Source organism: Larus michahellis, chromosome 4, assembly GCF_964199755.1.
Source record: "Larus michahellis chromosome 4, bLarMic1.1, whole genome shotgun sequence".
Taxonomy (NCBI): Eukaryota; Metazoa; Chordata; class Aves; order Charadriiformes; family Laridae; genus Larus; species Larus michahellis.
The window spans coordinates 93,897,477-93,925,276 of record NC_133899.1 but is presented as its reverse complement, the minus strand read 5'-3'; the positions used below and the strand labels follow the sequence as shown (position 1 = coordinate 93,925,276).

Genomic DNA, 27,800 nt, shown 5'->3' with positions numbered 1-27,800 from the left:
TCCCACGCTGGTCACCCCAAAATGCAGTGTCTCGGGGTCATTCCGTGCTCCCCGCTGGCTCCGGCAGCAGCTCCGGCGGGTGGGCGACGCCCATTCCCGGGGGAATGGGGCTGCCGTTCTCAAACCAACCTGTGGAGATGGGCCAGAGACAGAACATAACAATAATGATAACGATGACAATGATAATAAAGAAGAAAAGAAAATGAAAGGAAGAGGAGGAAGAAGAAGAAGAAGAAGAAGAGGAGGAAGAAGAGGAAGAAGAGGAAGAAGAAGAAGAAGAGGAAGAAGAAGAAGAAGAAGAGGAAGAAGAAGAAGAGGAAGAAGAGGAAGAAGAAGAGGAGGAAGAAGTAGAAGAGGAAGAAGAAGAGGAAGAAGAAGAAGAAGAAGAGGAAGTGGAAGAAGAGGAAGAGGAAGAAGAGGAAGTGGAAGAAGAAGAAGAAGAGGAGGAAGTGGAAGAAGAGGAAGTGGAAAAAGAAGAAGAAGAAGAAGAAGAGGAAGTGGAAGAAGAGGAGGTGGAAGAAGAGGAAGAGGAAGAAGAGGAAGTGGAAGAAGAGGAGGAAGAAGAAGAAGAAGAAGAGGAAGTGGAAGAAGAGGAAGAAGAAGAAGAGGAAGAAGAAGAAGAGGAGGAAGACATGATCTAGAGCGATACCACACTGGTGTTCAGCCTCACTCCGCCACCCCAATGACCAGTTCAGCCCACGCCATCTCTCCCCAAAGAGCCTTTTTTCAGGGCAATTCTGCGGGGTTTTGGTTTTTGTTTGGTTTTTTTTTTTTTTAAACTTTTGTGCTTTTTTTCTTCCTTATTTTCCTCAAAGCTCCCAACAGGAAAAAAACCCTGGTCCCGTGGTCCAGATGCTGGTGCTTGGCCAGGGCCTGCGGGAGGTTTTGCTGCCGGAGGGGAGCGGGCAGCAGCCGGGGGACGGTGACAGGGACGGTGTCGGGGTGCCCTGGAGCCCCCGTCCGCGCCCCGGCGTGCGGGGGTTGAGGCTCCACCGGGCAGGCGGAAGAGAAAATTAAGAAGACATTAAAAAAAATCCCCCACCATGAGAAAACGGGGAATTTCTCCTCGAGGGTTGGCTCCTCAGTCCCCTTCTTGGGGTTATTCCTCTCTTTCTGGGTGGGCAGAGGCAGGAGATGGGAATTTCCAGGCTCGGAGGCAGCAGCGGGAAGGTTTTTCCCGGCAGGTTCCCAGGCTGGACCGAAACGGCTTAAAACGTCAGATACGGCCGTGGAGGCTGAAAACTTCGGGTTTTGGTGAACGTCTGGTCTTTGCAGTATCAGAAATATGTCATTAACCCATTGAAATGAAGCTACTGATCATTAATAAAGTGGTTAATAATTAGGTGCGCTGTTAATAATTAGGTGCGCTGTTAATAATTAGGTGCGCTATTAATAATTAAGTAAGCTGTTTGAAAAGGGAAAAAAGTCTCCGGCAGAGGTGGTTTCTTTTCCCGGTTTGGGATTTGGGGGGGGAGAGCAGCTCCCGGTCGCCCCCGGGGCCGGCAAAGGGAGGGGGACAGCGGGGGCCGCTCGGGGTGAAATCAAACACTCGGGGGGGGGAAAGGAGGGAAAAAGGATGTGGGGGCTCCTGTCGGGCTCCTCCAACCTCGTGTCACCCATTTTATGTGAAAAACTTTTATTTTGTTACATATTTATGTATCTACCTACGTATTTTTAATGTCTTTCTGTACCAGCTGAATCCTCGTGCCGATGAGCAGCAGTTACGCTGCGAGTGGGTGTGCTGTAACTCTATACAACACTTCAGAGATTATATATATTTTTTTTTATTTTATTTTTTTTCCCCCTCCCTGGCCCAGCATCGCAGGTTGGTTTGAAAACCGCGGCTCCAGTTCCCTGCTTGGCAGCGAGGGAATAAATATATATAAAAATATATATATAAATATATACAGAAATGATGTAAATAGAGTAATGTCTATAAACAAACAAACAAACAAACAAAATTTTGTTTATAAAATAGAAAAGGTTAAATATAAAGATATTAACACAGAAATATAGAAATATAAACACATAAACACACAACCACAAATATATAAACACACACACACAAATATATAAACACACAAATATCAATAATAAAATATGATACTTTGTATTATACGGATAAACATATAAGCGCACAGATATCAATACCGACACAAAATATAAACGTATAATATATAAACATGTAAATAAATGAAAATCTGGGCGTGCTGGGGGAGTCCGGGTGTGGAGGGGGCAGAACTGCTGCTGCTCGGGGGGTTCTTTGGGGGGGCCCAACGTGTCGAGCCGTTTGCTGGGGAATAATTCTCTTTTTTTGGGGGGGGGGCGAGCCCCGGCGCTGCTCCCGCGCCAAAAGCCTCAGGTTTGGGCCGGGTGGAATTAAGAGCGTGGAGGTGGGGGGGGGGGGAAGGGCCCGGCTTTTTGGTTTTTTTTTTTCCCACCTTCAGCAAATCCCGACCCGGGTGTCGGGAATGGCGGGGGGGGGGAGCGGGAGGAGACGCCGGGAAGGAAAACAGGGACCCGAAACCAGACGGACGCGGAATCCAAACGGTTTGCCCTTGGAACGTTCCCTGGGGTGACAAGCGAGGGACTACGGGTAATAACGTCATTAATTATTAATATGAGAACATAGATAATAATAATAATAATCATGACCCCCAATAATATTGATTTTATAAATGTTTTTATTTTATACTTTTATTTTGTTTAATTTTTAAATTTGTTTTCTGGATATTTTTTTTTTTCCCGGGTTCAAGTTGTCACTGGACACAAAAGATGGTGCGTTTTCTCCGCCGGGATCCAGGCGACAAACTCAGCCCGAGCAACGGCCATCCCGGCCAGCTCCGTGCCCGCTCCGACGGCTGCTCCTCGGCCGCTCCGACGGCTGCTCCTCGGCCGCTCCGACGGCTGCTCCTCGGCCGCGTTGGCCACGGATAGACGGTATTGCCTTTTTCCCTTCTGCTTTTGCTGGTCGGGGGGTGCTCCCGAAGGAGAAAGAAGGAAGGTGTTCTCCCTTTCGGCATCGCCAAGGAGACTTTAATCCCGCTTTCGTCCCACTCTCTGGAGATGCGATGTACCCGCTTCACCCGGAGCAGCCCCCGATGCCGGGGAGGTGAAGCCCACCCCTGACCGCGGGGTGAGACACGGATGGGCCATTTTCTTGTTAATTTGGTAACTCGGTCATGGACTTTTTGGTGCCGTCCCCAGGGGAAGGGGATGCCGAGGGGCCCTGGGCCGTTGCGAAGGAGCCGGTCCCCGGTTCCCCGTGTTTCCGTAAGCAGCGCGTTCATCAACACATTTTTTCGGGAGCACCGGGACCAGGCGCGTTTTGGGGCTGTGTGAGGAGCCGGAGTCGATGCCGGCTGAGCTCAGGCTTTGCAGATTCCCGCTGCCAGCGGCGAGCTTCGGATCAAGGACAAGAAAAATAGAAAAACAAATACAGGAGACGGTCAGGAAATCAATCAGAGAAGCAAAACCCCCCCCCCAGCCCCCAAACTGAGCCGAGCCCCTTGGGCTGCGACCGCCCACGAGCCCTGACCAGAAAAGCGAATGTAGACGAGTTAAATGCCAAAAATGCAGAGCGTCAGCTGGGAGGAGGGGGGTCGGGGGAGAGGGTTCTTCTTTGAATGGGGAACACGTTTGCACGAGTCCATCTGCTGTAAGCTCTCGTTCCCCCCCCGGGTTGGCTCCCACGTTATCTGGGATGATGTCGAACTGCTCCGGGGGGGATTTTTCCTCCCACGCGGTCACAAGGAGCCCGACGTGTGGGCACCCCATGGTGTGACAGGGGCCCTGGCGCCTGTGGGGTGTCACCGGGGGGGGGGGTGGCGCTGCCCCACAGCCGGGGGTCCCGGGGCCATCCAGCTGCTTCCCCGGGTACCCTTCGACTGGGGTTATTTTTTTTCAGGGTGAGGGGAACCAAAAACACGTTTCCTGGCTGCAAAACAGCACCGAGAGGCTTTTTATTGTCCCCCCACCATTTACTCCCCCAGACACACGGCTGTGGCTCAACTCACGGCTCCGCTTCCCCGGCCTGAAGCGCCACAGTGAACTGGGCTCAGATTTATTAACCCAAGGAGCGCTCCGATGTTCTTCTCCTTATTGTAAACCTTAATGACGGCCAGCCCTTAAGCACTAATTAAACCTGCCCGAAAAGGCGCCGGGGAAGCAGCCGGTGAAGCCTCGAGCAAAGGGATGCTCAAACCCACCCCGGAGGCGTCGGGAAATTATTTGCCTTGAATACCCCAAATCTGGTGATAGTTGGGTCTGACGGAGCGGTGTCCCCCCCACGTGCTCGGGAGGGCGGCTCGGGGGAGGCGTTGGGGGGGATGGGAGACCCAGTTTGGGCTCTCCGGGGACGCTGGCAGAGCTGCAGCTCCCACCATCGCATCCCTCCGGGTGCTGCGGCTGGCAGTCGGGGGGGGGGGGGGGGGGGGTCCCCAAAGGGGACGCAGGGTGGGGCGTGAAGGAGGTTGTAAAGGGGGAAAACACGGGCAGTGTCACGCTGAAATGTTGAAGAGGGGCTTCGAGGGGGGCTCTCGGCCGTGTGCCCGGCTCACAGCGGCTGCTGCGCCCATGGGGAGCTTAGTTAAATGCCCTGGGTGGGGGGGAGATGGCTGCGCACCGCTGGGGGGTGTCAGCTCTAACGCACCAGCAAAATGCGTCTGCCCGTCCTCCTGCAGCCGTGCAGCCAGCCAGAGCTCGTTACTGCCGGCCCTTCGTTAGCCGCAGCAGCAGAGGCAGGACCCAGCGCCCCAGCCCCGCTGGGGTACCCACCCTGCGGGATGCTTTGGGCTCGTCCCTGCTGTTTGCACCAGGCTGAGCTTTATCCCCCCCCCACCCCCCAACCATAAAATCGGGCTTTTGCAACCTGCAAAACCGTAGCTGCAGAGTCCCGCTTGACGTGAGGCGCTGGGCGAAATGAGGTCCCACCGAACGCAGCCCGTCCGTGCCATGGACTCGGTCCCCTGCGCTGGTGGGAAGGGCGGCGGAGGGAGCCGATGCCAGGGCACCGCATCCCTCGGGGGGCTGAGGGTCACCAGGAGGAGCACTGGGGTGTTCGGAAGCTGTTCGCAGGCAGCGGGGGCTCATGCCAACGGAGCAGCAGGGAACGAAGGGCGTCTCTCACCCTCCCGCTGGACTCCGGCCACTTTGGCCTCACTCGTCCGTTAAAAAGCAACGAGGGCGGTTTCCTCCCCGCCAAAGGCGAGAGGAGGCCCTTTCCCTCCTCCTGAGACTGCCAAACTTCCATCCAAAGTGGAGATATATACACGCATATATGTGTGTATAGAAATATATAGCTCTGTGTGTGTGTATATATGTATATATAAAAAAAATCATAGAATCACAGACTGGTTTGGGTGGGAAGGGACCTTAAAGGTCATCTCATTCCACCCCCTGCCCTGGGCAGGGACACCTCCCACCAGCCCAGGTTGCTCCAAGCCCCGTCCAACCTGCCCTTGAACCCCTCCAGGGATGGGGCAGCCACAGCTTCTCTGGGCAACCTGGGCCAGGGGCTCACCACCCTCACAGCACAGAATTTCTTCCTCAGATCTCATCCAAATCTCCCCTCTGTCAGTGTAAAACCCTTCCCCCTCGTCCCACGGCTCCCCTCCCTGATCCAGAGTCCCTCCCCAGCTTTCCTGGAGCCCCTTGAGGGCCTGGAAGGGGCTGGAAGGTCTCCCCGGAGCCTTCTCTTCTCCAGGATATACATATATATTTTAAAAAAAAATATATATTTAAATATAGATAAATAAATATATATTTATATTTGGTTTTATGTATTACATGTATTTTAATATAAATAAAAATAATATATATATAAAAAAATGCAGAAGTTGTGGCCATGGCAGCGGAGCACGGCACAGGACCCCAGGGCAGCACTTTGTTTTAAGCCCCCGCCGTTAGCGAGCCCCCCCCGGTGCCATCCTTGCTCCGTCCCATCGCCCCCACGAGCGCTTTGGGCAGTTCCAGTTGGGTTCTTCCCCCCCCGGCTCCCGAGGGCCGTCGCTACAGGTCCTGTGCAGTGCCGGCTGCCGTTGCGCCCACACAAGCGGCGTCTCAAAGCGGGCAGAGGGCAGTGCTGGGGTTTGCCTGGAGCGTCTTGGAGGCGTCTTTTGGGGACCTTTGAGGTCTTCTCGAAGGCGCGATGAGTTCCGTCCTCAGGAGGCTCCGTCGGGTGCTGCTGGCAGCTGCGCGTTGCCGAGAGCGCGGGCAGAGCTGGGGACGGTCGCGCCGGCGGACGAGGAGCTCGCAGGAGCCGGTACGGGCTGAGCGAAGGGGAGCGTGTTTTCCCGCAGCAGATCATCCCACCGTGGAGCCCATCATCCACATCTGTTAAACCCGACCCGAAGAGCTGCAGGGCAGCTGCAGCCCGGATGGGTGCCAGGACGTCGCCTGCGCTGCATCCCGCGCTGCCGTGGGCTTTCCAGTGGCGGGGTTACCCATCGCACACGGCTCACCACAAACCGGGGTGGAGGACGTTGCGTTTCAGAGAGGAACTGGCCGTCGGCGCGGCCGGCTGGGAGCTGGGGAGACCTGGACCTCGGGGGCGCTGGAAAAGCTGCCGGGGGACGCAGCGTCGCTGGGGATCTGCCCCCGGCAAGACCCGGAGCGAAGGGAGACGCGTTGCTGCGTCTGGGGGCTGTCAGCGGGGGGGTCCTGCTGCCTCCAAACCAGCCCAAGGGGGGCGGGGGGACGCAGTGGTGACGGCTCCTGGTGGCCCAGCAGCTGCAGGTCAGGGATCCACCAACCCCCCCCATCCCTTTCCTCCTGAGGATCTTTTCTCTGCCGTACTAGCACAAACGCTGAATTCTGGTGGGTGAAGCTGCCAACCTGGCGCAGGGAGAGCCGAACCCCCCCCCATTTGTGCGGGCGGAACCTGGGTGCGATGCCCGAGCGCTGCGGTGCCGGGATGGCCACGGCTCTGCCCAATGGAGAAGGCAGGAACCTCGTCAATCTCCCCGGCTGGCGGAGGTAACAGGAGAGATAAATGGCTCAACCTCCGAAGGGCTGGATTTACAGGCAGGAAGGTTAAGCCTCCACCTCCCTCGACTTTCGCCCCCATCGCTAGCAGGAATTCAAGGGCCTTTTTTGCGTTGTGGTGAAAGAAGGGCTCTGTCTGGGAGGAAAAACAGAGCTGGAAGCGTAGTCCCGGCCCCGAGAGGGCTGCGGTAACGGAGCAACTGCGCGAAGGCTGGAGAGAGCTCGTCCCTCGGCTCCGCACTCACAGACCAGCTGGGCTCGGGCTCTGGGAACGGTGTTGAAACGGGCCCGAAAGGGTGCGCGCGTCTCCTGCCAGGCCGGCTGCCACAGCCCTCGCTCTCCTCCGGCAGCTGCAGGCGGCCAAGGGAATTCATTGGCTTCTTTGTCACTTAGACTCATGGAATCATAGAATTGTTTGGGTTGGAAGGGACCTTAAAGATCACCTAGTTCCCACCCCCCTGCCCTGGGCAGGGACACCTCCCACTAGATCAGGCTGCTCAGAGCCCCGTCCAGCCTGGCCTTAAGAACTTCCAGGGATGGGGCTTCCACCACCTCTCTGGGCAGCCTGTGCCAGTGTCTCCCCACCCTCATGGTGAAGAACTTCTTCCTAACGTCCAGTCTGAATCGACCCATCTCTAGTTTTAATCCATTCCCCCTAGTCCTACCATGACCCAACATCCTAAAAAGTCCCTCCCCAGCTTTCTTGTAGCCCCCCTTAAGATCCTGGTAGGCCACGAGAAGGTCTCCTCGGAGCCTTCTTTTCTCCAGACTGAACAACCCCAGCTCTCTCAGTCTGTCCCCACAGGAGAGGTGCTCCAGCCCTCGGATCATCCTCGTGGCCCTTCTCTGGACACGTTCCAGCACATCCATATCTCTCTTGTAGTAGGGGCTCCAGAACTGGACACAGTGCTCCCGGTGGGGTCTCACCAGAGTGGAGTAGAGTAGACCAGTTAATAAACCAGACCTGAAAGTCCTGCTCGAGGAAGAGGATGCCAGCGGGTGAGGATGGCAGTGCGCCCCGGGATGGCAGGCAGGGGCTGCCCGCCGTGCTTCGCCTGTAATTAACAGCTCTTGGAGGGGTGTTTGCTGGCAGCCAGAGGGACAGGAGCGTCCTGCCAGCGAGAAGAAGGGCGTCAGTCCCCTCTGGCCCCTGTAACGGGGAAATAATCACCGGTTTCTGTCAGCCGGCGGCTCGTCCTGGGCGAGCGTGAGGCCGGGCAGCGCGGGCTGCTGGCCCGGGGCCACCCCCCCGGAGGGAGGAGAGGTGAATCCGCCACCCGCAGGGATTTACGCCGATGGGGGGGTCCTGGCGGGGCAGATGTCGGGGTAACACAGCAAGGGGTGAGAAGCCCCTCTCCGGCCAGCACGGTTTGCCTGGCGTGACTGATGGCCGTCCTGCTCTCTTCCAGCAGGTCCCACCTTGGGAAAGGCGCCTTTATCCCCCCCGCCCGCCCATGGATGGGGAGCGCACACGCGGGCAGAGCAGACCTGGGACCAGGGTCAGAAGTAGAACAAAAATGCCCCAGACATGCTTTTTTTTTCTGGGGACGGCTTCGTTCACTCGTTACCCTTGCCAGAAAACAACCCCCCGTTCCTACGGAGGCCTTCGACACCTCCAGCATCCACCGTCCTTCTGCCCAGTCTCTGCTAAACCCCCCCATTTCTGGCAGGTGTAAGAGACGGACCGTACAGTCCCTGCCGAGGCGCAGGAGCCCCTCCAAGCCTTCCATGGAACGCCTCAAACACTCGCAAGGAAACTAATAACGCAGGCCTGGCCTTCAAAGAGCTGATGAGGCTCATGCTTCTGGCGCCTGAAAGTGTGGGAGAACTGTCTTGTGAAGACGGGATCGTTCTGCCACTCGTGTGGTGAGCTCGCTAGTTCTCAGTTCTCAAGGCCATTGTGTCCCAGGAGTGACCTTTGCTTCATTATCTGGGAAGTGCATGTGAAAGCACATCCCCTGCATGTGCTAATGAGGATTGTAGAGCTCATGCTGAACATGTATGACCATGGCACTCGCCTCTCCACCCAAATCACGCTACACGTCACTGGGAGAAGGGCGAAACCTGAGCCGAGGCCGTCCTGGGCAAGGGGGGGGTGGACCCTGCTAATTCAGCAAACAGAAAAGGGGAAAATAAGTGCCCCTAGGGGGGACCAAAGAAGAAACAAAAGAAGAAGATCCTGCCTGGGAAGATGCTTCCCAAGAAAGAAGGCCGTACCCGGGAAGATTTTTCCAAGAAAGAAGATTATGCCTGGGAAGATTCCCTGAAAAAGATGCTGGAACCAGGACCGGTGATCTCTTTATCTCTGTCGTCTTCTCTGTCTTTTCCTTCCTCTGTCCCTCAGTTTCTCTTTTCCCTTAGAGTTGTTAAGTAACGGTTGGAGTCATTAAGTAACGACCTCAAGTACCGCTTGCCACAAGCTGTTGCCTTCCCCTTGTTAAGGAACACGACGGACGCACCTCAGCCCTTGCCATCATTTGTCACACGCCTAACCACGTGCCGTGGACTTGCTAAGAGCTACGCTAATCATTTTGGGACACTAATAAATGTTTGTATACGGACCTTTAGATTTCTCTCACCTTAGTCCGCGCCGTTGGGGGTTTACGAATCCGAAGTCACTTACCCCCTTCTTTCCTGAGCGTGGGCCGTGGCACAGGGGTGGGCGCTCAGGCTTCCATTGCAGCTGGAACTCCAAGCCCTCCACGCTTCGCTCAGCGCAGCCCCTGCGCCTCCCGCTTCACCCCCAACATCCCAGCGGCGGCCTTTCCCGCAGGAGTCGGCTCTCACACGGGCAGCTCTGAGCGTCCCCTTTCCATGAGGCAGCTCGTCTGCTCACCATGGCCACCTTCTGCTCACCATGGCCATCATCCTCCTCACCATGGCCACCTTCTGCTTGCCGTGGCCATCATCCTCCTCACCGTGGCCACCTTCTACTCACCATGACCATCATCCTCCTCACCATGGCTACCTTCTACTCACCATGACCATCATCCTCCTCACCATGGCCACCTTCTGCTTGCCGTGGCCATCTTCTGCTCACCATGACCATCATCCTCCTCCTCATGGCCTTCTGCTTACTGTGACCATCTTCTGCCCACTGTGATCATCTCCTCCTCACCATGGCCACCTTCTGCTCACTGTGATCATCTTCTGCTTGCCACGGCCATCATCCTCCTCACCATGGCCACCTTCTGCTCGCCATGGCCGCATTCTGCTTACCATGGCCACCTTCCACTCACTGTGACCATCTTCTGCTCACCATGGCTGCATTCTGCTTACCATGGCCACCTTCCACTCACTGTGACCATCTTCTGCTCACCATGGCTGCCACCTGCTCACCATGGACATCTTCTGCTTGCCATGGCCGTTATCCTCCTCACTATGGCCACCTGCCGCTTGCTGTGACCATCTTCCACTGTGACCATCTTGCACCATGGCCACCTTCTGTTTGCCGTGGCCATCATCCCCCTCACCATGGCCACCTTCTGCCCCCTCCCGCGCCACCTGGCTGCTCTGCGTTTCCCTCAGTTCCACACACCCAAGTGTCTAAACCCGTTACTCAGGCGAGTCATGGAGCAAAGCGTCCAGAGTTGCCTTTTATCGCGCCTGCTGTCCCGGGGCCGCTTTAACCGAGTGTCAGGAACACGAACCTCACTTTTCTGAGCGAGGGGTGGCGCAGGACGTGACCCCCCAGCTACGGGCTGGAGCTGATGGGCTCAGGCTGGGGCCGCGCTGGAGCTCGTTAACCCTGACGAGCTCAAAGGTTCCCTTTCATGGCAGAGTTTTGACGCCGGCAAAGCCCGTCCCTGCGGGGGGTGGAGGTTTGCACACAGTTGTACTTTCCTCCTTTTCCAGGGGATGTAGATGGTTTTCAGATACGCGATGGACCATCAGGGATGAAAGGATCATGTTTTATACAAAGCACGGACAAAGAAAGGAGTACAGGCAAGTTATCCTACAGACTTCCGCTGAAGAAAGACGAAAATCCTCAGGAGAAATTGAAGAAGCAGAAGAATACAACTACTTTAATAAAAACAAATGACTTCAAGCGAGATTCGAAGTCTTGCGTTTTTATTTTCTGAAGGCTACCCCCCCTCCCCTTTCCCCCTGCACCTCCCCAACCTCCGTTCGCTCCCGCGCCCCCCCGTGCCCAGCCAGCACGCCCTGCCCTTTGCGGCGGGGAACGAACCCTTCCCTGCCCAAAGCGCAAACCTCTGCCTTCGCTGCGGGTCTGTAAGACCTGCTCCGTGCTCTGGACCTAACTTTCAGCTGTGGCGTTGCCCCCCTTTCACTTTTCTTCTTCCCTGGTTCGAAGCCTCCAGGTTAGAGTTACTAAAGCCGCCCAAGCGTCTTGTGTTTGATGCTTCCAGTGCTCCCAAGTCCGGGTGATGCGTTTTTTCTGCCTGTCCTGGAAACAGCCCGCTGGAGCCAGGCGGAGCGAAGAACCACGTAACTCTACGGCACGGAGAAACCCATTTATATTTTACAGTTTCTGCTGAAAATAAAGGCTGAGACGGTCCGAAAGGGAAACAGTGGATGGTACATGGCCGTCGTAGTCACAGCAGGAGTCGGCAATTTGTCTTTTCAGTTCTTCTGACCACGGAGGGGTCTGTGCCAGGAAGGATGAGGAATTGAAGAACGGGGAATTAAAGCTGCATTTCAGCACATAAACACACATCGATCTCACGCCGCCGCCAAGACCAACACGGCCAAGGCCAGCAGGGTAACGCTGAGCTCAAGCACGAGTTTGTGTAGTTCAATTAACTCGTTACGCGGTGACAATAACCAAGCCGTACCTCAGGCCTTGAGTGGGGGTCGCACGGGGCCACCCTGCGAGGCCAAACCCGCGCCCTGGGGTCTCGGAGGCACAGGGCAACATAAACCACACGCAGAGACACGACTGACCTTTTAACAAAGATTCCTCCCCGTAACTAAAAGCACATGCTGCGCCGCTGCCACACGGCGGGTTTGTGTATTTGCGAAGCCCACGGGAGGGAGAAGTGGAGCCGCCCGGCCGCACTTTGCACTCGCACCACACGCTGCAAAAATGCAGGATTTGCTGCTAAAGGCGGGGATCAGGAACACACTGCGCGCACCCAGGCTGCGGGGGCAGCCAGCTCCTGCCCGCAGGGCAGCAGGCGGGGTTACGAGACGGGGCTGTTCGAGAAAACACGGGAATATTCCCCAGCACAACCTTGCGCCCGCGTCCTTCCTGCGGGGAGCCTCCCTCGCTGCCCGTGCCGTGCCTTTGTGGACGAAGGGGTTTAATGGGTGTACCACAGGCGGGTTGGGCAGCTGCCGGCATCGCCAGCTCCCCGGGAAACCCAAACCAGGAGCAAAGAGGGCAGCTGCCGGGGGGCTCGGGCAACTCCCCGGGAAACACAGAAACAAACCACTGCAGGCCATCTGTTGTCAGTTTAATTAATCAAACCGCGCTCTAACGTGAGCATTAGTAGTTCAGAGTAATGCCCGTCTTTCCGTACACGTTTCAATCCAGTTAGGATGCCCTCCTCACCTGGAGCCGGGGGCTGGAGCGCAGCAGAGACCGGCTGGACGACGGCGTACACACACACACACACGCTTCAGAACGGCAAAGTGAGCACGATTGCTACTCATACACCACTGCCTCCAGAGGAACTTTTGGGGAAACGCTGAGAGAAGCATCTCAAGGAGACAGCAGGAGAAATGTTTACTAAAGGAATATTAATTATGCCTCCTTGAGGTTAAAGCAATGTTGACAATAAGCTTATTTAATTAGCGTTTCATAGCATTGTGTCGTAAGCAACTTAACCCCCCTATGGGAATACTTGGCTGTGCAGCTGCTACGGGTGTCATGACTTGAGAAAGATCTTTCAAAAAGGGTTGTTGTGTATAAAAGAAACAAACCAAAGGCCCCCAAACCCCTCTGCGTTCAGAGCCTGAGCCGTGTCAGAGCTCCGAGAAGAGGAACAAATTTCTCCTCGTTTCTTGCCCTTCGCTCCCCCGTCGGTTACCAACCTCTCACGGCTGAGGGAAGCGCTGCAGGCTGCTCGGAAAAATCCTTTCCATGCTGAGCACGACACGAGCAGAGAGGACTTCAGGTGCAGTTGTAGCTGTTCAAAGCCTCAGCAGACTTTGAAGAGGAGGAAAAAAAAAAAAAGAGGTTGAATTGGAAGGAGTTATCCAGCGACAGCACACAGAGGCGTACAAGCAGCGGGGGACGATGACACAGGCAGGGCTAATCTCCCTCTCTGCAGAGGACTCTGAAAAGAAGCAGCAGAGCAGAAAACAAACACAACATTTTGACTTTTGGTGTAGCCAAAGCAATAAAACAAACGTTCCATTGTCCCTGAAGTGTCATTTATACCTAAACGATACCAAGTGACATGGACACGCCTGCAAAGCGGGGTTTAAAACCAAACCACCCCCCAGCACGGCTGGTTGTTGGAAATCACAGCAAAGCGCGCACTGCGTGCTTTCAAGCCGTCCTCATACATACGGATGGCACTGGTGAAGCCTGGGAGAAAAGGCCAGCAGCGCAATTCCGTCAGCAACGCTGCTGCTCTGCAGAGCGGGGTAACTGCCCCGCCGAGTGCCACAGGACGGCACGGAGGCAGCGCTGCTTTCAGCCTTCCGGTCCTCCTGGGATTCTTCAGCCTGTTCAAAGTTCGTATTCAGAGCATTTAAACCCCACCTGCAATTTGAAATAAGATTTTAACGTTCTCTTTTACACTGGGGGCAGCTGAAGACGTACTACAGGCAGATACGTTACGGAAAGCCCTGCACGGGGCAGAGGCTGGAGCTCGGATCGCCCTGAATCCGTCCACGTCCTCTCCAGTGCCTCTCCCCATCTGCGCTGCTTCTCCCCAGCTCCCAGGGCCACCTCGCCTGTGCCCCCGGCCAGTCCCACACCCCCTCCTGGCATCTGTTTGACCCGTTTCTCCTCTCTTCCCTTGCTCCTGCACTTTGCTGGCTTTCCCAGCCTGTCCCTTTTCTCTCAATGAAGAATTGGGGAAGTGGTTTTCCCCTCTCACACCTGAACCCAGCGCCAGAACAGGGAACGCCACAGCTGTGTTTCACCCGAACAGAACCAGGACAGCTGTCACAGTCCCATTCTCAAGCCACGTCTTTGACAGGGCATAACATTTCCTTTAATTCCAGCTGCGGTCCCGAGGAGCTGGAATCTGCCAGATTTCCCCACCCTCCCAGATTTATCAGCCTGTAGCAGACCCAGCCAACACCGTTAATTAACATCTAGCTTTAGGCAATAACGGGATCTTATCCACGTCAGCCAACAGCAACGCAGGGCAACACCTACACGTAGGGCAAGCGTGAGCTACAAGTGCCGAACCTCTGTCACTAAAGACTGAACAGCTCGGTTCCTTACTGAGAGTCCAACCCCAATTTAATCCCCAAAGTAACATTTTAACGTGAGTTTTGATTCCTGAAAATCAGCTGCAGGCCATGGTGATGGCCACGGCCGTTTGTGTGCATCTGCCGAATAGAAACAGCAGAGCTGCGTGGCTGTGCACAACTTGCGAGCAAAGGCATTCGCCTCTTAAGGAGAGAGCAGACAAGTTACCACCTCACGAGACTCATCCGTCAATACAGCACAAGTATTTATTTACCCGAATAAACGCAGCTTATGCCTGCTCAGCTATAGCCCCCTCTGTATTCTTCATTATTTGTCCCAGAAAAATTGTGCCAGAGAACAAGGAAAATATTTTTTGCTGCCAACTACCACTGTGATATTATTCTCTTTAATCAAGTTTAGAGTAGTTCACAATAGCATAGCTTATATAAAAATAGCGCATAATATAAAAGAACCTTTTTAACCTGAAAAACTCTTAAAATACATCTACAAGGCACTCAGAGCACAGTTGCACTGCACACCTCCAATCAAGGAGATGATGCATTTTGTTAGCGTTAGGAGGAAAAAAAAAAAATCCAGACTGAGATTCATTGAAGATTTGTGCATCTTCTTGCTACCTGCAGATAAAAAAATGTCTCAGTATGAATTAACACCTGGCTGAATCCCAGAAACCTGTAATGGTGTCAGTGTTTTCATGGTCCTTTTTATTAAAAGCAGATTTCCACGGAGAATTAATGAAATACAAAAAAAATGTAACTGACATGTAAATGAACAGTTCCCAAAAACCAGCACGTTGCAGCATCCAAAACAAAATTAACATAAAGACTAAGGATTGTGATCATCATCAATCCCAGCAACATCCTCAAATTCTTGTTGTGGAATACCATTCTGCTTTATTTTATAATCAAAGCAATCCATTAAATATTTAAGTCATCACTTCTTATTTGACAAACCCATCAATGCTACTTCAAATTCACCAAGTTATGAACTATGGCCCCATACTCTTAGGTTACCGCACTATGTCTGCTGGCAGGATCCAGCTGGAGCAAGAGCCACGAGGAGAACACAAAGGCCGTGGTCTTCTGAAAACCTTCTCAAGAACTCAGGTTACTCTAACACGTGCCTGAAGCCCAAGAGAGTAGGTCTCTCCCAAGCTACACCTCGAGATGGGTCTCAAAGCGTGTTCATCTGATGGACTTCTGTGCTGAAACACCAGCGTCCGAAGAGCAGTTGCGCTGGGGAAGCATCCGTAAGGTGCCGCAAAGAGCAAAGAAAGGAGTCCTCTACGGAGCCCGAGCCTTGGGTTACGGGGGAGACGAGAGGGAGTCGTCAGTCTTTAGCATCGCCCACTCCATCAGCATTAATGGCAAACATTGCTTCAGCCTCAGGAAGGCAAGGAGAGTCATAAATTTTACAGATTCTGGTTTCACCTCGGCCTTTTCGCAGATACAGTCTAATAGGGAGAAAGAAAGGAAACAGGTACGGATGTACAGCCTACTTTCAGTAAATCATTATCATAATCATTAAAACTCTATGTTATTACGTGAATACAGCACACTGCCGAGCTGGAAGAACTTCTGAAAACATTGTGTTGATTTTATGCCGATGAATGAGCGCTCAGAGTGGCATTCATTGGTGGAGAAGCAGGCTGGACTTCGAATCATGGAATGGTCTGGGAGGGAAGAGACCTTAAAGGCCACTCAGTGCCACCCCCTGCCCTGGGCAGGGACACCTCCCACCAGCCCAGGTTGCTCCAAGCCCCGTCCGACCTGGCCTTGAACCCCTCCAGGGATGGGGCAGCCACAACAGAATCGCAGACTTGCCAGTGACAGACTATGTAGAAACCCTGAATTTAAAGGTACTGAGCTAGTTTCATAAAATCTTTCAAAACAAGGCTAATAGCAGCTGATAATCTGATCTCTCACCTCGTGGTGGAAGCGTGTGCTATGATATTTCCTCCGATAGGTTTTTTGGGATCTGCAGCAAACATGGCTGCTCCATCTACTTGTGCTACCACTTGGTTAGTGATCACAACCGCCACACCAAACTGTAAGGAGAAAAGCAACAAATCAAAATACGTTTATTGTCCATAATCTGAACAAAGGGGAAAAAAAGAAAGAAAAAAAGAAGAGAGCCATGCATGCGCTTCTGCTGTACTCTCTGCTGTCCATAACCACGCTCTCATGCCTCTCAAAACAAAATGGAAGCAGGCACTGAGCGGGCAGGAAGCCATTTGTACAGAATTGACAAGCTTTACAAGAGAAAGAAAGCTAATTACCACAAAATAAAACAGAATTCATAGCTTACCTCATCTGCAAGTCGAAGCAGCATACGCAGAAATCTGGCCAGATGCATCTGTCTGGCTGACAGCTCACCTCTTCCCGAGTAATCCGTCCGATAAAGGGCCGTGGCACTGTCCACTATCAGCAGCGCGTATCTGGAGAAGTACAAGGTTCCCATAAACATTTCCAGGGACAAATAACGCCTCCCCTGGAGCGTGGCAGCGGACGGCGAGCAGTGAGGCTGCACAGACGTGGATGTAAGCTCCTCTCACCTGCCAGCTAGCAGAATTGTTGTTTTTCACAACGCTGACTTGTTCTGTAACACTCAGATTACCAACTATACAGTAAAACCCAGTAAACCCAAAAGAAGTTGCTGCATGACTAAAAAGTTAGATTTATTGTACTCTTATAAACTAGCCCAGAACTTAATGTTTTCTGTGGACAGGTTCCTACACACCTCATACCACCCTCCTTCCCTCTCAAGAGGCCCGTCAATCTTAGTTTCAAACTAAAGCTGCCTGCAGAGGTTTCTTCGGTGCGTGGCACGCTCTAAATCAACACTCTTCAGCTCTGGAAGCAACTATAAGCTGATCTTTAGAACTGTTTCTCAGGCTGGCACTTTTCTTTGCAGTCACATCAGTTGTCATAGTTCAAGTCAGTCGCTGCCATCCGACGTTTCAAAGGCAGGAGGTATTACCTGACGACCGCCGGCTCATCCACCAAGCTCATTATCTGGACATGCCGGAGAATAATCCGGTCTGAGAATAACAAAACCTAACAGAGCTAAGCACTGCACAAAGCAAGTATATTTCAAAAAAGTTAACTTTTGAAGTAAACATTCGCTTTGACATTTCACAATTTTGTAATCTATACTTGCATTTGTTCATCATCTACAGGCAGCTTTGCAATATGGATATGCATTGGCACACAAATCACTCCATCTAATCAGTCTAATTACCGTGATTCAGCCATCATGGCAGAGGCCTGATACAGGAGCTGGGTCTGATGATCCGTGTTAAAGCCTCGAGCATACGCCACATTATCTAGCACATCACTGCCAGACAAGCCGTACCTGGAGAAATCAGTGAAGAAAAAATAAATCTTAAAGTGACAATTTCATCGCTAGGAATTATCTATCAGGTTTGCCTAAAGGCCGGAACAGAAATTCACATTCCTGGCAGAGTCTTAAGAGACAAGAACAGGCAGCAAAAAAATGCAACACAACGTAGCGATGAAAAGCAAACAGAATGATTGGAAACCGTTTTTCAAATAATATTTTCCTGCCAAGAACAATAGTAAAGTAGAACACCAGGCATTTTCCTCAAAATAGAACCACAGGCAAGGAAAGCTACCATTCTGGAACAGAATATTCTGAAAGCAGTAAATTGCTAATGAAAACCAGTGATAAACAGCCTTCCATCTGCAATACCTCTGTCAGTGTTTTACTACCAAAATAAAAAAAAGATATTTACATTCAACATCTTGTATTTAAATTATTTATACAGCACTTTGAGAAATCCCTTGGAATTTGGAGAAACAGCTGATTACCCTCCTTGGATCTGAAATGTAATAATATTTTTTCCAATGAGAGGGAACATACATAATTTGTCTCATTTTTCATTTCTCACTGAGCATATTTCACAGATGCTGAAGTTGGAAGGGATCTCTGCGGATCACCCAGTCCGACCCTGCTGCTCGAAGCGGGACCAGCTGCAGCAGGTTGCTCAGGACTGTGTCCAGGCAGGTTTTGAACCTCTTCGGGGACGGAGTCTCCACAACATCTCTGGGGAACCTCTTCTAAAGCTTGGTCACACTATAAACCCTTTCTTGCTACCGTTGGCATACCTGTCCTGGCTTCAGCTGGGATAGACCTATGTTTTTTCCTAGCAGCTGCCGTGTTTTGGATTTAGTATGAGAATAGCGCTGATAACGCATATTGCTTTAGTTGTTGCTAAGTAATGTTTACATTGGTCAAGGACTTTCTCAGCTTCCCACAGCAGCCAGGACAGAGCACAGACAGGACAAGCTGGCCAAAGGAATACTCCATACCACAGACGTCATGCTCAGGGTATAAAGGGATGAACCAGTATATGGCTCAGTATCGAAGGGCTGGAACCGACTGGAAGTACTCTATGCACACAGCCACGCACAGGCACCCTCTTACAGATGCACCTATGACCACTGCAAACATCATTTCACTTTCTCGTCGGCGCCCAAGAGGTTTTTGCTGACAAATATCCACTGGTGACAGGGAGTATGGGAGTACTCCTCTACTCGCGGCAGGAAAAGCCAGTGGGGTTAGGCTAAATTGTCTTCAAAGAGAGTTAACAGGATTTAGTTGGAACTGTCCCCGGCTGATTAGGAGGCGCGCATTCCCTTCCAGTAGCAAACAAGTGAGGGAAATTACTTCCTGCAGGGGGATGATTACTCGATAGCTGCGGGGAGAGAGTAGCAGCAGAGAGGGAGGAATAGTAATACCAGATGTTTCCAAAGTGAACATTTGTCAAATTAACCTCTAGGACCTGTGTAAAATGTCGTCCAAAGATTTTTTTTCCCCCCCCAGTACCAAACCATCCAAATCCAGTACTGACACAAATCTTCAGCTTCCTATTTTAAAGCAACTTGACCTTACTTCACTCATTTAGGATGGTATGTCAATTAGATCATCTCCCTCTATAAAGAAAATATAGAGCACCTCTCCTATGAGGACAGACTGAGAGAGCTGGGGTTGTTCAGTCTGGAGAAAAGAAGGCTCCGAGGAGACCTTCTAGTGGCCTACCAGTATCTTAAGGGGGCCTACAAGAAAGCTGGGGAGGGACTTTTTAGGATGTTGGGTCATGGTAGGACTAGGGGGAATGGATTAAAACTAGAGATGGGTCGATTCAGACTGGACGTTAGGAAGAAGTTCTTCACCATGAGGGTGGGGAGACACTGGCACAGGCTGCCCAGAGAGGTGGTGGAAGCCCCATCCCTGGAAGTTCTTAAGGCCAGGTTGGACGGGGCTCTGAGCAACCTGATCTAGTGGGAGGTGTCCCTGCCCAGGGCAGGGGGGTTGGAACTAGGTGATCTTTAAGGTCCCTTCCAACCCAAACAATTCTATGATTCTATGAAAAGGAACTTTTGTGGACTAACATGTCATATTGGTTTGGTATTAAACCTTACTTGATTTCTCTACCCACAGTCATGGAGAGGCCCATAAATACTGGCCTTACCTCATACATCTGAGGTGTTACTAAAAAGCAGCAGTTCTACCCTTTCATTCTTTCTGCTCCCAGCTGCTCATTCTTGTTCCCTGCTTCACTCCAGCAGTTTATGCTGCACTGCAGTGAACCACACAAGCCACCGCTCTGCTCCAGCCTACAGCCCAGCAGCCACTAATGCCAGCACCGGGGGGCAAAAGGAATGGCAGGACCGCCTGCAGCCGCACAGAATTGACCTGAATTAAACCCAATTAAACCTTAAGTTTCTGCCCCATGCAGACTGTTAGTTACGCATCATGATCTTACAAAGCAGACATACTGTGAAATCAGCCTACAGCACAGAGAAAGCAGCTTTGCCTACACACAGTCTTGGCAACAAAAGAGCTTCACGAAAAAAATATATGCTGAGGAATGACAAAGGATAAAAACAAAGAAACTGTGGAGAACACATCTGTAACAACAGGCCAGGCCTTGACATATACTTGAAGGCTATTTGAAGGAAACAGTCACTTGGCAATTAAGTCTTGCTTCTGTAAATGCACAGTAAAAAAAAAAAAAAAAAAAAGGACAGTTGCTTTTTAAGCTAGGAAATTTGTTGAAAAGTTTTTAAAATGCTTTTTAGAAAGCCCCACATATGCAGCCTGAAAACCTATGAACCTAAATCAGACTAGCAGAAGCATAGCAGAAAACGGGCCAATTGATTTTATCTTCGCAGAACATCTGAGTTTCTGTATTCACACCAGCCCAGCCTTGCTGCACGATCTGGGCTCGCAGCTTAGAAACAACCATGTTTGTCACCTTATTACTTCCAGAAGAAAGCACACAGCTTACTGACACGAACATTCTAATCAGGATCTTGGTGGAAATATTTTTTAAAACTATCATATGACTGAAATTGTTAATCTGAAGCTTAGGCCCAAATTCCAATCTGAACAATTGCATTCTGTATCCTTAAAATTCGTCTCCTACTTCAGTCAGGTGTGATGTGCTTCACACCATTTCCCAAAGTTATGGGCTACTGTTCTGTTCAAGCTGACGCAATTTCAGCAAACGATAAACACTGCAAGATAAACAAATACTTCAACCCAAGTTCACTGAAGTTGCATATGTACCGTGATGATTATGAAACAACAATCATGGAAAGTTAAGCCCTACAGAAGCAGTTTTAATTTTGAGAAAGCCTAAAGAATCACAAGACCAGAGTAGCTCCTTTTTTTCACGTACAGAACCAGTACTTCAGGCTCTCAAGTCTAACCAGAATCTCTGTGTAGACAGCAGAATTTTTATTTGGGTAATTAAGTTTTACTTGCCAATTACTATAAAAAACCACATCAGAACATTCTGAGGTAGAGGCAGGAGATGAGAAAACAGCTTTTCAACTGGTCAGTGGATGCTCTTGTATTTCCTAACAAAAATTTTCCAGCTGCTGTTGCGATAACCTTTTTACCAAAGAATCATTGGTTTGCTATTGGCAGAATTTAAGAAAAATCTTTGAATTTATTTCACTAACAATAAAACTGAAAGAGACACTAGTAAGAAGTGCAGAGGAAATATTCCAGGGAGCAATGACATTAGCTACTGTCACATCTAAGTAAAACTATAAACTTAGTTTTTATAAAATACATGTAATGAAGCGGTCTAACATGCATGTAGGTAGGCAGGCAACTGTTTTGTTTGGTTGGTTGTGTTTTTTTTTTTTAAGGACAGTTCTTACTGCAACAATTCCATGAATTTAAGGCAACAGGCTGATTTACACACTGATCCTTATCAAGTAACTAAGTTGTCCCACGAGTATTCCTTTCTTCAACTAATGCCAATTTACTTCCAGCCCTAAGTACAGACCTTTCAGCCACAGCAAGAAGACGTTCTGGGCGGAAGGTCCCTTCTGTGTCAATGTACATAGCTTTTCCTTCTCCACCACCTCGGTCAATGGGAAGCTAAAGGAAAAGCAGATGAATGAACGTGAAATAAAGCATCAACAAATAATCCACTTACCGCCTTACGCTCTCAACTGATACAAGAAATAACATACCAAGCTATTGCGATTAAAGTCACTTATGTGGGAAAAGTGAGAAGAGAGACTCCTATTGTCAATCTCTGATACCTACATAAAAGGACAGGTGCTTAACTCGGAGCTGGTAAGTTGCGGTGCATAAGGGTGTGAACTAAATGATCACATTAAGGCCAAAGCCTCTGTATTTTATGAAATAGCAACCTCTAGAAAGTAATAAACACTACTACTTTTTTAAACTAGGATTAGAAAAAAGGTTCCTCCAAAACCGATCTACTGTTTGAAAGCAAGAGCCAGCTGAAGGCTTTTGCAAAAGTAACATGAAGTAAGCTCGGGATATGTTAGTGAAAAAAAAAAAAAAAAAAAAAAAGCAGCTAGTTAAGGAAACTTGTCAAACCAACGCAGTTTATTCTCTCTTTTCAACACTCTTGGTGATAAGATAGGTTCTCTGCAGTCTAGAGCACCTGAAGAGAGATCAAACGCTTCCTGGCATTTAAGACCCAGAATTATGCTACACGGCTGAGGTCTTAAGTGTTGTTGTCAGAATAGTGAGGAGGGGAAAAAAAAGCTACAGAACGTGTCAAACACAGGTAAAAACCATCACAGACTGAACTGCTGCTAACACAATCCTAGTAGGAAGATTAAGCATGAAACAAAAGATCCTCGAAAGCTGCAAGTACAGACAAGGGTGCTGCAAATACATTCTTTGCAGCTGTTTATATGCATCACATTTCTATTGGTTGAGAAAAGTGCACAAATGAGCAAATATCCCGAATACTTAATTTTAATAAAGTGGACCACTCACTTGACAGGTTACTGCCAGGGTATGACACAACTGTGTTTTTCCAGTACGAAACTCCCCAAACAACTCTGTTATGGACCCTGTTTCTATTCCTCCTGAAGGGAAAATAATAATAATAATAAAATAAGTTTTAATAGGGCGCATACTTCAAATGAAGACCACATCTAAAGTATTACATTTACAGAGACTCAGTAAAACACTTTGGTTAAAAGTTTCAAAACTCTTAATTGGAAAAACTGGTTTTCATATTGAGGGTTGTTCTTGTTGCAGATAAGCTTAGGTAAGTGTATTTTTGAAGACGCTGAAAAGCTGAAACAACTTGTTTTGATTTTTTGATCACAAGTAAGAATGGGGAAAAAGTCATACTTGGCTTTGTTTTCTTGAAATAGGTCACAGACTAGAATAGAGACATCCAAAATGAATAGCTCTAGGTATTGCATCATGACTAAAAGGTTTTAAAACTATTTCTACAGCTATTAAAACAAAATCAGTTGTGATACAAGACAACAGAACTTTTTAGTTCAACTACAACTGGTGTGTCTTATGTGCTTTTGTGCAGTGATCTCGTTCATAGAAAAAAAAGCAGACAACTAAGGCTAATCAATAAAGAGAAATAAAATTATTACCTTGAAGGAGTTTATCAAGTTCTTTGGACCCAGTGGTGATCTGGATGATCTCTGACCTTCGCTGGTGGAATTCCGTTGCGGTGGTGAAACCCATTGGAACCAGTTTGGCTGCTTCAGCCTGAAGAAAACCAAATTAAACAGTGCAAGAAGCGTTCATCCCACGCATTTACCCTCTCTACTAATTAATATTGTAATTTTCTGTTTTGTGAAATGGTAGAAGCACCTATATAATTCAAGGCGTACGTTTTATTTTATAGACCATATATTAGTTGGTACCTCTGAACAGAACTGAAATTCTGCTCAAAGAAAAATCTTCAACCATTTTGTGTATTTTATGGAAATCTTCCCCACGTGAAACCTGAAATAGCTAGAATGGGCACACAGTCTATTAGGAAAGCTGTCTTCCTAACAGTAAATCAACGTGCAAAGAAAAGTATTGGAGTTAAACATTGTGCTAGGACAGATTTTGATAAATGAGAACCAGTTTGGCAGGAACTCCACATCCTGAACTAAGAAGATGCTGTGAGGTTACAACTCAGGCTTCACTCTCAGTCCCCAGAAGTAAACCCCAGGTAAATACTTGCCTGAGGTATGCAATTAACATGCTTAAAAAAACCGTAACAGAAGAACAGCTATATTGGGTTGGTCCAGCCATTCATAACACAGTATCCTCTGCCTCGACAACCGCCAGCAGCGGAGGCATAGGGAAAGAGTGTAACACGTCAGGGAACGAGGGAGTGACCCTCTGGGCTGAGTGAGCAAGGCTCCTGATCTGAACACCACCCCACCAACATTGCACGTAGCCCCTTCTTAAGCCAATTTATGCTACAGATGGCCACTGTGCCTTGCGGCAAGAAGTTCCATAACTTAATTACAACTTGAACAAAAAAGTACCTTCTTTGCTTTTGGCTTATCATAAGCCTTCTTATCATGAGAAATACTGAGCTAGAAATAATAGTCAGTCTCGGGTATACTCTCCATTGCTTCCATAATTTTTACAGACCTCCTTCTTCACTTCTTGAAGCTGGTCCTAGTAGGTTTTGTCTCTTCTCACCAGAAGTCATGTCATACCTCTAATCGTCTTTAACGCCCTTCTCAGTATATCTTTAATGGAGCCTTCCAAAATCACCAGAACACTTTAAGCCAGCAGAAAGAAAATTTCTTGAATCTCTTGGGTTAAAGCTTTTCCGTAACACCCTTACCAAGATTTTGTCAGCTTTGGCTTCACTGATGCCTTTAATATTTAGTAGCTCCTTCTTTGGTGCATAAGCAACAGCCTCGACAGTGTGAAATCCAGCTTCTTCCAATTTCTTCACATCATTTGCATTTATACCACATTGCTGAATGGGAGGGGAGAAAAAAAGGACACACTAAGACACAAATACCTTAATCTAACTTCCACTAAATACCTTCAATTGCCTCCATCATACGTGGATCAAACTCTGTTATTACAAGTCAGCATATTGAGTGTTACGTCCCTATTCACTTATAGACAAAGAACCATAAAAAATAATATCCTTTTACCAGTGTAATGTTTGCATAAGCTATTAACTTATAGAGATGGCATAGAACAGGCAGAAGACATCATTCCCTGTTTGGTTTAATAGATGCTGGAGGTGACCAATACACGTTAGGAAAGGCAATGTAATATAAAACATAACTGTTAACACATTGCTTTTTTTGTTTTCGATTTTTTGACAGAAGATGAGTAAGAATTTATCAACACAATTTTCAGATACAACTTGTGTTTAAGGAAAAAGACCAGCAGATGTCTTGAAAACTTACCCTCGAGCTAACTCCATACCCACCTCTAACCTAGATATGAGCTGTGGCCCAAAGCTCTCCTCCTCTGCCGAGGTATCTGCGTTTCCTTCGAACTGCACTTGCATCGCCATCGCAGCAGGCAATAAGTACAGCCCCACTGGAAGAAAAAACAAATAACTGTGATACAACATACACCATTCAAAGAAGATATACGTGCAAAGTGTTTCAAAATACTTCAACAGATCACCCAAAGTAGTATGTGACGGCTTTCTCCCTTCCCATATCTCTTAGCTCATGGTACGCGAGTGCTATAAGAAACATCTCGTGTGCTTTCCTGTGTAGTATTAAACGTTAAAAACAAAAAAATCCCCAAACAACTCTCATGTTGCCTGGTAAGGAATAATAAGAGAGGCTTAATAGAGAGTTCCACAGCATTTAGGAGTATAATATAACAAAATTAACTTGCCATTAGCAGTATCTCATTTTAGCAAGGTTAGGTGGTCACGTTAGAAAATGTATTACGTGAAACTGGCACTTGATGCTCTGGACTGGTTGTGCCTACAAGACTGCCCTGGTGACAGCCACAATGCCAGCACCTTGTAGAGTCAGGAAGGAGCTTTGGGTTCTCCCTCGGGACCCTGCTAACACCACCAGGCATGTGCCACCCTTCTGAGCACACAGGAGCTGACAGGGAGAAGGAAGTGTAGGAAATGTACACGTATATATGGATATAATCATAGAATGGTTCGGGTTGGAAGGGACCTTAAAGATCACCTAGTTCCTACCCCCCTGCCCTGGGCAGGGACACCTCTCAGTAGATTCAGGCTGTTCCAAGCGCCGTCCAGCCTGGCCTTGAACACTTCCAAGGATGGGGCAGCCACAACCTCCCTGGGCAACCTGTTCCAGTACTTCACCACCCTCACACCAAAGAATTTCTGCCTCTTATCTCATCTAAGTCTCCCCTCTTCCCGTGTAAAACCCTTCCCCCTCGTCCCATGGCTCCCCTCCCTGATCCAGAGTCCCTCCCCAGCTTTCCTGGAGCCCCTTCAGGGGCTGGAAGGTCTCCCCGGAGCCTTCTCTTCTCCAGGCTGAACCTCCCCAGCTCTCTCAGCCTGTCGATAATGCTCCTCAGGTGGCTTCACCCAGGGACCTGGACGAGTCTGGCGGTGAAATCACCGACAGCCACTGTCCATCGGGAGCAGAGGAGAGCCACGAGCTGCGACAGCGGCGACAGTCGCGACATCAGACACCTCTGTCAGCCCAGTATCCCCCCCCGAGCAGGCCGCAGCCGCCGCACCGCCTCCTCCACGCACCACGTCTCACAATTCCCTTATTTTCCCTACCCGGCCTGCCCTCCCCCCGTCTAAACCTAGTTTTTTAAAAATTTTCCCCTCATAAACCCGCCCCAACCGACCCCCCTCAGGCCTCCGCGGGCCTCCCTCGGCCGAGCCTCCCGCCCTTGAGACCCGTCCGCTTCCCGGGACGGAGAAGGAGCCCGGGGGTGGTGGTGGGGGGGTAAGTCCCAGAAGGGCCGGGGCGGAGGGGGCGGCCGGGGCGGGGCTCACTCACCCCGCGACGGCGACGGAGCCGCCCGTTACCGTTGTTGAGCCGCCGGCGGTTCGGAAGAGCCCGCCACCGGCCTCACGTGACGAGGGAGGCGCGCGCCAAGCCCCGCCCCTTCCCCCGAGCGCGCGCGTCCGCGCGCGCTCGGGGGAAGGGGCGGGGCTCGGCGCGCCTTAAAGGGACGGCCATAAAAAAAATGTCTTTTTTATTTTTTAAAATCCTAAAAATCCCATATCAACCCGCAGAAAAATTCGAGTGACTTAACTGAGCCCACCCCTCAGTAAAAAGAATATCAAAAGGGGAATTTTATGGGTCCCTACAGAACTCTTTTAAGCGTATTTAGGATAAACCCAACCACGCGGAGCACGCCAGAATCTCACGCCCAAGGGTTATAAAACTTCATAAACAAAAGAATTAAAGATGATGGGCTTGTGTACAAATCTGAGCCGTTAAATTAGCCAAACCTTCCACACCTAACAGTTGAATTTACCTGCTATATCTTCAGAGCGGCGTATCCTGTATAAATATCCGATTTAGAAATTATTTTCCACTCAGAACTCTTTTTTTTTTCCCCCTCCCCTCGCAGTTCTTGGAAACACTGTCTTTTCTTCTAACTCTCGGCTGCAAAACAGATCAATCGCTTATTTTACTTTCGGTACTTCACGTTTGACTCAAAGCGCTGCCCCGTTGAAATGGGTACGTTCTCCACCAGCGTTTCCATCCTCTCTCCAGATCTTGGAACGTTTCCCATGGAAACTACGGTTGGAACAGGAAAGCAGAGCATTACTAATAATGCCAAAGAATTTGCATCCTCGTAACTTAACCTTTTGCCAACGAGCTAAAGAATGTAATATGTATTTAAGACGACAAACCAGCGATCGCAGGAGGCTTTTGCATTTATATATACAGAAAGATTTCGGCCTGAGCTTAGCAATATTGAAGGTTCTTTTCCCATAACGTACTAGAACTTGGATGTGGCTGACGCTCTCCTGGAACTGACACTTACGCCGGGGCACAAGTGCTCATGGATGATCTCCAAATTGACAAGAACACGTGCTTTAAATTAAATGCAATAAACCGATGTGCTCTATTACTGACAGCTGTGAATTAATCACTAAAGCCACAGTCAAAACAACGTCCCAACCCTATTAGTATAAAAATACAATAGCGCTCCGCCCTTCACAGCTAGTATTACATTAACAAATATGAAATAAGAA

The 27,800-nt window shown here is 49.8% G+C and overlaps 1 protein-coding gene across 1 annotated transcript; it reads right to left on the bottom strand.

Annotated features, from left to right (window-relative positions):
- Positions 1 to 14,562: 14,562 nt before the first annotated feature.
- Positions 14,563 to 26,705, bottom strand: RAD51 (RAD51 recombinase). Its single transcript, XM_074582517.1, has 10 exons — positions 26,590 to 26,705; positions 25,065 to 25,177; positions 24,459 to 24,596; positions 23,257 to 23,374; positions 22,634 to 22,725; positions 21,660 to 21,754; positions 17,576 to 17,689; positions 16,643 to 16,772; positions 16,261 to 16,382; positions 14,563 to 15,788 (listed from the first exon to the last, which is right to left on the bottom strand). The coding sequence occupies exons 2-10, from the start codon at positions 25,149 to 25,151 to the stop codon at positions 15,665 to 15,667; spliced, it is 1,020 nt and encodes a 339-aa protein (XP_074438618.1). The 5' UTR covers positions 25,152 to 25,177; positions 26,590 to 26,705; the 3' UTR covers positions 14,563 to 15,664.
- Between the last annotated feature and the right edge of the window lie 1,095 nt (positions 26,706 to 27,800).

What these genes read in the sequence shown, in the direction of transcription:
- RAD51 (XM_074582517.1), bottom strand. Translation starts at nt 25,151, where the DNA reads ATGGCGATGCAAGTGCAGTTCGAAGGAAACGCAGATACCTCGGCAGAG. An exon ending in CCAAAGCTGACAAAATCTTG is followed by an intron (nt 23,375 to 24,458) that starts GTAAGGGTGTTA and finishes GGTTTTCTTCAG; the next exon opens with GCTGAAGCAGCCAAACTGGT. An exon ending in CCCTGGCAGTAACCTGTCAA is followed by an intron (nt 21,755 to 22,633) that starts GTGAGTGGTCCA and finishes CTTTTCCTTTAG; the next exon opens with CTTCCCATTGACCGAGGTGG.